General features: G+C 53.3%; 1 protein-coding gene across 1 annotated transcript; it reads right to left on the minus strand.

The window, feature by feature from the left end:
* Nucleotides 1-204: 204 nt before the first annotated feature.
* Nucleotides 205-10,577, minus strand: LIPC (lipase C, hepatic type; the record flags this gene model as incomplete). The annotated part of the gene is made up of 9 exons (XM_083371702.1): nucleotides 205-304; nucleotides 517-735; nucleotides 1,245-1,365; nucleotides 2,723-2,965; nucleotides 3,623-3,856; nucleotides 4,287-4,404; nucleotides 4,666-4,845; nucleotides 5,335-5,510; nucleotides 10,490-10,577. 9 exons carry the CDS (start codon nucleotides 10,575-10,577, stop codon nucleotides 205-207), a joined length of 1,479 nt encoding a protein of 492 aa, XP_083227828.1.
* Between the last annotated feature and the right edge of the window lie 615 nt (nucleotides 10,578-11,192).

Raw genomic sequence — 11,192 nt, forward strand, 5'->3', positions numbered from 1 at the left:
TTTAGTTTCAGTTTTTAATTCACTATTTGTTTACTCAATCTAGTCGAGCGTATACAATTTACAGTACATCCTGATCCATCACATTTTTAGGTTTCTCATTGGTGTGTTTATACAAAAAAAGTGTTCCTTTTTTCTTTTCTTCTTCTAAGGAGTCACCTCCCCTCCGGACCAGCTTTTTGAAACATTTGCTTATCATCCATACTCTCATTTCAGTTTTGGGTAACGGACTTCACATCTCACAAACATTTTCTCGTGACCTGGATAGAGGTGCAAATTATCCACACGCTGAGAACAGAATGTCATTCTGAAAAGAAGGAAAATAGAAAAAATAATAAACCAAGTGTGAATTTCTTCTGTATAAGGCCAGGTGCAGTGTGAGAACTGTGAAATGAAAAGATGATGGTGATTTTGAGCAACCTCTGCTGGAGCCGGCTGCGGAAAGCGAGCCCCTGTTGCACAGGGTCACTTCTGGGCCCCTTGCCTCCCCCACCTCCTGGCAGGTCTGGCTGTACTTACTTCTGCTGAGTTTCTCCTGCCTTAACCCGAATTGAGGTCACGATGAGCCCTGGCCGACGGTCCCCCTTTCTCCAAGGGATGATGGTTTGGACAGTGTCCCAAATGTTTTCCCAGATGGCCGTTCCTTCCCATTTCAGTTTGATCATCATCAGCTCTCCAATATCAATATCCAGAGGAACAAGAAAAGTGTAGGTTTTATTCTGAGTGATGCCTTCAATTCTAACGGAGAGAAGAAGAAACCCTGTCAAGACATATTGCCTGGGGCTTCGTGGCACAGGGGGATCCATTTGTTTGTGTTCTGCTGTTCCACCAAGTTGTCTTTGCCAGGTGCCCCTTCAGCAGCAGCAGAGACAGATTTCCCAACTGAAAACATAACAGTATGTTAAACGGTTACAGATATACGTTATTAGGAGTATCAATATCTCTATGGTTTATTGACTTAAAGTGGAACGATGCAAGAAGACTCGGTGGATGGAGAATAGTATAAAGAGAAGTCGAAGCAGAAATTATGTCCAGGTGTGGACATCTGACTCCAGGATCTCAGCATTCCTGGGAGAAATGAGAAGCTATAAAGGTGCTACCTGCACAGGGGCCGTTTTGTCTCCTCATGAAAGGGGTACCTCGAGGAAATCAGCCTAGGTGAGAAACGTGCCAGGGCAACGCCTGAAGCATGGCTGTTGTGCCAAGGCCTATGACACCAGCCATGCTGGGCAATGTTTGGAACTCACAAAGTGATGGAGAGATTTTCTACGTCGTCTTTGTTGCCCGTCAGCGAGATGGTGAATGTTGGATCAATTCGTGGTTCTTGGAATTCGTGGATGAAATGGATTTTAAACTGATAGTGATAAACTGTGGAGAGGAGAGGAAAGCAAGCTGAGTTTTCACTTCCACAGAGACATTATATAGCACTTTACCCTTTATTTATCTCTGTCCTAAACTCTGCACTAAAGAAAGTTCAGACTCTCTGATCAACATCTACACCCTGAGCCTCTCTGCAGGCAGGGATTTCCTCCATGAGCACTTTCAGCTGAGCCTCCCCAACTCTGTTGGGGCCTTGTTCTGGGCCAGCCCAGGTGTGACTGGTTGATCAGCACCAAGGGAAGACCGTTCCATGCTCCTCGGGAGACATTTCATCCCGGCTGGCTTCCTGCTGACTTTCCTTTCCTTCTGAGGGTGGGTGATTCTAAGGGCTGCCCAGGTGTGTATTCTCACTGCCAACTGGTGGGGATTGAGGGCAAGACTCTCGGACACAAGTCCTCTCTTAGTTGTGGACAGATCCTTGGCATCCAGTCCATCTGATATCTTCCATAGCAACTATTCACCTTGCTGTGGCTGGGAGGGAAAGAGATTCCCAGGATAAATCCTAACCCTGACCTCCTTGCAGAGAGAAACGGCAGCACATCTGGGCTGCCTCTGTCCACACTCGCAGGTTCTGCAGGAGAAACTCTTGCGCGGAGACTGACCTGGAAGCCCACAGCCTGGGCAGAAGTGTGCCCTGGGGACTGGGGAAGGGGTGGTGGTGTTTTTAAATTCCTGCTTCAGCTCCTCACATGGTCTTTGAAACATTTTGAGGAAGGAATTGCAGGTCACTTGACGGAGCCTAAAATAATAGCTGCTTTGTCCTGTCTTGTTAGCTTTTGTGAAAGGCGACTTTTGTTCTGGAGAGCTTAAGGGATCTTTTCTTCTGTCCACAGCACAGTCAGGCCTAGCAAGGGGGGAGGTACGTGTGGTGGGCTGGGCCTCAGGAGAGTAAAGCGCTCCTTAAATCGGTGCCTGAGCTCTGTGCCTGTCCAAATCAACCCTTGTGTGGAAACTGGCCACTGCCCTGCTGGCAATCTGGGCATCCCTCCAGGTAGTTCGTGGTCATTTGTTCCAGGTAATCTTCCCAATGCATTTTGAATAACCAGGCATGCACATCTGCTTAGGAAGGAATGCACACATCGGGCCAGCGGCTTCCCTGTCTTTCTTGAGGTTTTCAAGAGCTGCAGATGGGAGCTTCTGGCACCCCCTGCTTTCATAAATGAGGCAGGATCTCACCCGGAGGGCTGGCCATATCATTTGGGGGGTCAGCCTGTTTTCCTCTCTCAACTGGTGCCATTTGGAATCTCTGCAGCCGCTGCAGTCTGAGGACGTCCTGCACAGAGTCTGCCCCATCCACAAGACCCCCTCGGGGAGCTGGTCCCCTGTTGCCTGCTCCCCCACTAACCTTTGAATGGCATCTGAGGTTGGGTCTTCAGGAAGAGCCTCTGGCTGCCAGGGACCCTGGCCTTCCGAATGTGATAGCCCAGGGTATTGCACCGGTTGGCCCGGCAGTCAAGGCAGCGTCCCTTGTCAAACATCTGCATGTTTTTACACCAATAGCCAGTGATCTGCTTCTGGCTGTATCGCAGGGAGTCAATAAAGAGATGAACCGACCTCTCGTGGGCACACTTCACCGTCTGGGTCAGCCCTACAGGGAAGCAGAAGGGTGGAATTGAGCAAGTCAGGGGCTTCTCCATCCTGCCAGCTGTGGAATCGCCCACTCCACTCCAGCGGCTGCTGCCGGAGTCCCTCCACCATCTTTGGTCTCCTCTGGAATCGTTCCATGGGCAGACCTTGCAGGGGATGTCAGGTTTTGCCAAGCCTGGATTGGTATCAAACTCTGGCAGCAAACTCAGCATTGCCAAAGCCCTAGGAACCCGGGTCCTTTGGCATGCCAGGCAATACCCTGCCTGTGAACCAAGGGCCTCCTTCAAGGTTCTGCTTGGAGACCCCGGTTCGGCCATCTTGGTGCCAGAGACGATCTCTCCTTCTGACTTAAAGGCTGTCACCACATGAAAAGGTGAGAACCCTCCCTCCCAGCCCACAGCAGCCCCCTCCCCATTCCATTCTTGTAGGCTCCACCCGTGTACACCCTTGGTGCTTCCTTCCAGAACTCCTGGCAGGGCACAGCAGGTGGATGGCCAGGTCAGTGGGAGAGAGGCCCAGTGGTTAGAGCTCAGAGGGCATCATTCAGCCTCCGGCTTGCCTTGCTCTGCTTTCAGCGGTGAGTCCTGCCTCGGGGCTTCTGAGGGACTCAGCTGGAAGGGTCCCCGCACCAGGTGCCTCCTTCTCTGGCCTCTCATACCTGTGATTCCATACTGCACAATGTGGTTATAGACATGCATGATGTGGCAGCCAGGCTGAAAAGTTCCCCCATTGGGGTAGAAGTCAAAGTGCGCCACAGGCTGCTTGATGCCCACGCTGAGGCCCATGTGCTGCTGGGTGAAGGTATGGATGGCATCCACAAAGTTGGCATCGTCTGGCGACAGACGGTCCGTGGGGGACATGCCTTCAAAGAGGGGGCCAGCAGGGTCCAGGCCTGAAAGACAGACACAGCGAGGCTTGTGGGAAATATGGCCCAGGAACGATCCTCGGCGTTTGGCTGAAAAACCCGTTTCAGTTTTGGAAAAGGAGGGCAGCCAGAGCCAACAGGAGGGGATGAGCAAACTAAAGAGAATTATTCCCATTAACTGTGGGAAGATACAGAGGTGCTGAGCTGCCCTCCGAGTCATTGCTGAGCCAGCTGACCAGTGAATTGGCCAGTACAGCCTTAGTGGAGAAATGTTCCTTCCCACCCAGCTTCACAAACTTCCTCCAGATGTGGCTGTACTCAGAAGCCAAGGAGCCAGCCTTTCCCTCAGCTGCCTTTCTTTCCCAGGGTCCGACAGCAATTGCCTGGTCCTGCCCACCCAAATGAAGCTTCCAAATGGCCGCTTCATCCTGAAGTCCAACCAGGCTGATGGACTCACCAGTGATCCTGCCAATCTTCCCGTTGCCTCTCATGGAGCTGCCGGCAAAACCAGCTACGTGGGCCCCCAGGCTGTACCCCACCAGGTGAGCATTGCTCCGGTGAAACTGCATGGATTCCTGGAAAAGAGCCAGGAATGGAAGACCAAGGCAAAGTAGTGACCAGCTCTGCAGCCACATGAGTCCAGACCACCTTGGAGGAACCTGGGAGGCCCGTGCTGGTCCATCTGAGCCACTCTAAGCTGTGACCGCACAGTCCCCCCAGGCCAATGGGGGCTCAGCTGAGAAGGCACTGCAATTTGCTCCCTGGTAGGGGTGGCCTCCCCCGGAGGGAGGTTCTCTGGAGCAACCTGCCTGAGAGCTTCTCCTCTCCCTGCTCACCTCCAGCCATTCCAAGAAGCGAGCGATCTCTTGGCCGATGTCGCGTGTATTCTGGACCGCAATGGGGTAATGTGCGTGCGCAAGAGAGAGCCAATCAGCGATGATGACATTGGTGTGAGGCAGTTGGGTTTTGAGCTCTTCGGCCAGTTTCCAAATCCATCCTTCAAGTCGCCTGTCCACCTGCAGCCACAAGAGGAAAAGGGAGGCACCTTGGAGATTGCCCAGAGTGTGCCAGCATGCCAGGGCACTTCCCACTTCCCGACGGCCAGCCGTGGGTGCCACCCCACAGCCAAAGGCAGCCTTGGCCCTCCAGACATCCCATTCACCCATCTGCTATTGCAGGAGCTGACTTGAAAGGGGTGAAACATTGTGTGCCGCAATTCCATGTGTGTCAATGTGTGGTGTGCAGGAGGGTTGTGTGTGTTCCTTTTAGAGGAATTATTTCTGGAGCCACAGGCACGTTCCTTTTTGTGAGCCCCTCGAGGGGAATGGAGTTGAGTCTCAGGACCACACGTGCCCTCCAGCCCTTGGAGGGGATACAGGGCTGCCTCCCCCAAGGAAGCTCTGCAGCCCCAGCTCAGGTGTCGCCACATCAGCTGCGTGCAAGGAACGGACAGAGGTGGCAGCAAGAAGAGCCCTCCCCCTTCCCAAGAGGCAAGACCCCCTTACCGACCACCCATGGATGATCATCACCAGCGGGACGGAGGCGTTGAAGGGACACCGCTGGAGCGCCTCCTCCTGGCGTGGCTCCATCAGGCAGCCCTGCTCTGCCCTCTTGGAATACAGCAGGAACTTGGCCTGGAAGTGGGGAGGGCCTCTCCTCTTGGGAGGCAGCCGCCGAGAGCCTGGAAGAGACCATCGGCAAAGGGGTTTTGCCCACCTCTGGCTCTGCAGGAGGCAGGATGTGGGACGCTTGGCTTCTGGGTGCCGAGGATGCCCATCGACCCTCCATCGGCTGCCTGCATCCCATTCCCGTCTCACCCGCGGGCTTGATTCTAAATCAGAAGCTCCTCAACCCTGCTGTGTCTCTGAAGAAGCCCAATTGGCTGCCTCCAGTAAGCTAAGCCGGAGCCAAGAAAGTCAACCTCCTGGGTCCCCCCAGCTCAACCCAGCCTGTTTTCATGATGAGTCTCCCTGCAGTTAAGGCCAATACACATCACAACTCAGAAATCTGCAGAGACCCTTTGGGGGAATCATCTGCACAGATTTGGTGGATCAGACACACACTGAGATCATCACACTGAAAAAGCTGTCTGGGGCTCCACAGAAAGCATCAGGGATGTTGAGACATTCCAGCATTGAAGAGATTGGGGCACCTAAATTTGCCCCCAGAAGGCCGCCTAGGGCACCTTTACAGCAACCTGTGAGTTTTGTGTCTTTGCCAGGCAACAGAGGAAGCACAGTGTTACTGTTCAACGTCTGGCAGCCCCACTGCAACCTCCATGTTAAGTGAGCCTCCCAGAGGTCTGGGGTGCCCCTCTCCCCCCACATGCAGGCTCTGAAAGAGTTTCAGCCAGACAGTTTATCACGTCCCCCATCTTGCCCTTCCAATATATCCCAAAACTACAAGTTGCTGTTGAGGAGTGGATCTGAGCAGCCCCCCCCCACACACCAAAGCAATAGTGGAGAACATCTGTAGCTCGGGTGTAGGATGAGAGTGAGGTTCTTTCTCTGAGCTTGAGGATTGGTTTCCAAATGTTTCGTTACCAGGCTAGGCGACCTCTTCAGCGGTGTTTAGTCGATGTCTGTGTCAGTGTTCTACTTAAGGGCTTCAGTCTTGTGATGGGCCAGGTGTGAGTCATCAGAGAGAGGCTTGTGGTGGGGAGGAACACCGCTGGGGTAATGAAATGTTTGGAAACCAACCCTCAAGCTCAGAGAACAAACCTCCACCTACACCAAAGCAAAGGCAGGCTGTGCAGACTGGAGGGGGCTGCTGGGTCCCTATTTTTAGCCTCCACTCTCAGCCGTCCAGGGACACCCAAAACCACCAGTGTCTCTCATGTCCTGCTGCAGAATCCCCTTGCAGTCCCACCTCCTCCTCCCTTCCTTTCTCCTCTCTTCAGTGAACTGCATGAGAGCCTGACTGGATAAAACAGAAGGATTTTCATTAGGCCATTGCAAAAAGTGCCGGCGCAATATTAAAGCACAACCTCCCATCTGTTGCGGCAAAGAGGCACCGGAGACCCGCCCCCCTCCTGCAGCAGAAATCTGAGCTTGCAGAAATGCAAAGGAGAGCCGGTGTTCCTGGGCCCCAGGAAGCACCCAGTGCCAGGCTACCTAGCAAGTATTAGAGCTGCAGATCTGCTTGCTGAGCAACAGAGCTGGGCGGGGAGTCGCTAATGGCTTTTCTTGGTGCCCCATGGGCCTCAGAAACCTTTCCTGCTGGCCTCTGTGGCCCCAGAGTTCCCCAGGGCCCCACCTTCCTTTCCTTTGCAGGGAGGAAGATTGTGCCAGAGGTCACCCGGTTCTTTCTGTGCCGCTGAATGAGTCAGAGACCTGCCCAGAAGATTGCTCTGATCTCCTAATCTGGCCGCCCATTTCCTCTGTTTGCTCTTCCTGTGTAAAAGGGGGACTTTCGATTGTCGAGTCCACTGTCAAATGCAGCTGGGGAAAAAGACACAGGATGCCCAGGACTCTGGGCAAAGCCACGAGGATTCCGCTTCTTTCCGGTTAGGGCTCATTTCAATTCTGTGCCCTAACCGTGGTGGGGGGGTGAGGGGGGGAAGGGAGCAAGGTATTGTACTACAGTTGGAGGGGAAACCTTTGCCCCACCCAGAGACCCCCTGGATCCTGCTTGACCTCCTCCCTCAGCTGTGCTTGGGAAGAATCTGCACCAACCGAGGGATCAGAAAGATGGAGAGCCTTCCTGGATCTTGGCTTCCCAATCCAGGGAGTGCCACTGCTCTTCAGGTGGCTCTTTCTCAGCCCCGCTGTCTCCGTTCCCCAAAACACCAGTTTGCTCCTGGGTGTTTTTGCTTTCCTCCCCAGGTGGTGAAGCTGAGAAGGAGCTCCAGAGCAGGTGATGTTTCAGTAGCAGAAGTGATGCCACCCGTGCCAGCGCTGCTCAAGTAGCAGCAACGTCTCCGCTGAGCTGACTGTGGTGCTAGCTTCATTGCAGGCGGACCCAGCTGGTCCAGAACCATTGGTGCCATCGGAGCCACTGTCGTCTTCCACCAAAGAGACCAAACAAAGAGCAACATTCCTGCCTCTTTTCGGAAGGGAGGCACTCGTGGGGAAAAAAAATCTGGCCAATTTCACCAGTGGAGGAGCCCTCTCTCCCCCAACGAGTCCTCCTTCATCTGCCAGTCATCTGCCACTGGGTGTAAAGGTAATCCAGGAGAAAAGAAAATCATGGGCACTGCAGAATGCCATTGCTGTGCTAGCCAAGCCGCTTTTCCCCAGCCCTTCCCCTGGGATCGGGCCAGCAGCACCGGGGGGGGGGGAGAAGCAATCTCGGTTCTGTCTCTAATTCTGAGCCTCCTGCTCCACCCTGGCCACAAAGGACCGTCTCCGTTACAGCCAGAAGCAGAGATGGATGCGGTGAGAGCTTCTGCTCTCTGCCGTGTGTTGATTCAGGAAGAGCACAGGCTGTATTTATTTATTCATCAAATTTATGTGGCTTCTGCATTGTATCTAAAATCCCTTTATTCATAATTAAGTAGAGTGAATTCTTCCCACACATTTATTATTTGCAGGTCCAGAGTAATTGAATGCAACGTCTGAAGATTCAGGAAGAAATGAAATTCTCCCATTCATAATTAACCAAGACAAATATTTCACACATTTCTGGCCTGTATTTCTTATCTGAGGAATTTGCAATAGATGGAGACTGAAAGGAAAGGGGGAAATGGCAGGTTTAGCAGAAGACATATCTGTCAGTGCAGCCAATCATCCTTCAAAGCTCATGGCAAGCATCTGCTACCAACATGTTGTCAAGGGTGTCACTTAGAACCTCAAAGCGGTGGCTTGAAAAAAATCGTATCAAAAATCCTTTCTTTAATCAGATTAGTCTGCGGTGCACGAAGAGGCTTATATTAATTGTCAAGCCTCTTCTTCCTCCCAGGACTTGCAGCTGATCTTAAAAATAGGCCTAGGTGTCCCTCAGTTAATACAGGAAATGGGGGTGCTCTTGAGGCAAGGACGCAGCCTAGTCCAGCACCCCATTCCTTCTGCCCTGCAGGAGCTCAAGTGGACAGTGCCCTGCTTGAGGGAGCAGGTGAGGCTGGCAGGATTCAGCTGCTCAGAAATGAGCCTGGCGGCAGCTGAGGAACCAATAAGATCCTAAAAAAAGTTCTGCCAGGGTTTCCCACATCTCTGCGACAACCCCAATATCAAGCAGCACCTTTTGGAACCACATCACCAAATCTCCCCTAGAGCCAGTCTTATTTTCAGCTGTAAAAGCCAAGAAGGTTTGGGCACAAGCAAAATGGAGAAATGTAGGTTTTTTTAAATCAATTGGTCCTGGTATGTCTGCTTTCTAGGTTTTGACAAAGAGGGGCCAGATTTTTTATTTAAAATATCCTAGTTTGCAGAAATTATGAAGAGAGAAAATTAATTTTCCTTCAGCCCCTCAAACAAAAGTTATTTTCATGCAGCCTCAGTTTAAATCTCCAACTACTCCTGCAGTATTAAAATCTTTTGTTTTGCATCAAAAAAAAAAGTTTGCTTCTTGATCCTTCTTGCACCAAGCAAAGCTGCCACCCTCCAAATCCAAATCGACATCCTTGCTGTGGCTGCTAAGCAAACACTGCTCACTGGCCTCTGGCCGTCTGGCCGGTGTCCAAAGTTCTCCTGAAAGGGCCAGGACCCCTTTGGTCTTCGCTTGGGAGTCCTGGTGGCTTTCAGGGGCTACTGGCAAAGGAGCCCAGAGTTAGCTCTGAGGAACCTTGTGCCTGGCTGTCCCACACCAGCCTTGGAGGACTCGGGTGGGGCGATCTGAACTAAGCAAAGAGGCTCAGAGGCTCTGCTCCCCTTTGGGGGATGCCTGGAGCACAGTTTGCCCCTGCCCCAGCATCTGGAAGGGGAGCAACAGATCCCCCCCCAAGGAGAAGAACGAAATAAGAGTCTAGCCAGGGCCTTTTTGTAACTGAATAAATGCAGGGAAGATGCAGGCCCCAAAGTGTGGGCAGCAGCTGATGGCAGGAAGCCTCTTTGGTGAGGTGGGGAAACAAGGGACTCTGAAGGACAGGCTGGGGGGTGGGGCTGGCCTCTGGGGATGGAGAGGCTGGGCTGCTGCTAATCCAGCAGGGGAATATTGCTTTGGGAATACTGCAGGCACAAGATAGGAAAGTCAGCAAACTCCAGGACACCCACAGGGACAATATGGCAATCTCCCCTCCACCCGCCACCCGCCTGCTACAGTCAAGAGGGTCCCTCTCCAACCAAGTGGAAGGAAACTCCTCTGGTCTTCTGTCCTTCCTTCCTTCCCTTCCTTCCTTCCTTCCCTTCCTTCCTTCCTTCCTTCCTTCCTTCCTTCCTTCCTTCCTTCCTCCCTCCCTCCCTCCCTCCCTCCCTCCCTCCCTTCTCTCTCTCTCTCTCTCTCTCTCTCTCTCTCTCTCTCTCTCTCTCTTTTTCCTTATGAATGAATATGACAGCTGTCATTGACCGCACTCCCTTTTCCTAAGGAAATGCATTTACTGCTCCCAACCCCACTCAGGGGCTGAGTCAGCCCACCCAAGGCCTCCCCTCCTCTCCTGTGGACAGGAAGCAGTGATTCCAGCAAACGGCCTTGTCCCTTAGAAGCGGGGGGGGGGGGGGGAAGGAGGCTGTTTGGGCCAGACCTTCTTCCAAATCCACTGTCGCTGCTCAGAGGCTGCAGGCTTACCTTTCTTCCTTCCGCCATTGGGGTTCCCTTCGGCAAGAAGCGCGCAGAGAAGGAAGAGCAGCAGCGGAAGAGCCAGACGGCTCCTCATTGCACCTTTGCCTGACACCGCCAGGCCAAGCTGGTTCGCGGTGGTGAAGGGACGGAAGGACAGAGCGGGCCCTCTTGTCCCCTGTAGGCAGTGGGGACTCATTAATGATTAACCTTTTGCACAGAATTGTCTGTTTCTCTCTGTGCCCCCGTAGACAAATCAATGCTGTCTGGCCCGATCAGAAGCTGTGTTTGGTCTCGGGGGGGCCTCCCCCTCCCCTCCCCCCCCTCCTGGCACTGGTGGTTCCCTGGATGGGTTTTGGTGGCCAGGCTGAGTCTTTCCTCATGGCAGGGAGAAAGCAATGCGGGAAGCCCACTCCGCTTCTACTGACCTTTCTTCTGACACATTGTGTAAGGTCCAGTGGGAGGGAGGGCAGCCTCAAGGCCTTTCACTTACTGAGGTGGCCCCCCACTTCTCCCACCCGAGAGGGGGTGAGCCTGGCTTCCAAAGGAGACTCCGGCCCCCCAGCCTGGCGCAGCAGGAGAGCTCAGAGCTGATGGGGCACATGGGGCGCATGGCCAGCCGCCCCGTCTGGCTCCTCTGGGATCCTCCCCTGGCCAGTTGGTCAACATGGCCTTTGGCACCGTCCTGCCTGCCCTTGTCTGGCTCCCCCTC

This window comes from Vipera ursinii, assembly GCF_947247035.1.
Source record: "Vipera ursinii genome assembly, chromosome: 11".
Taxonomy (NCBI): Eukaryota; Metazoa; Chordata; class Lepidosauria; order Squamata; family Viperidae; genus Vipera; species Vipera ursinii.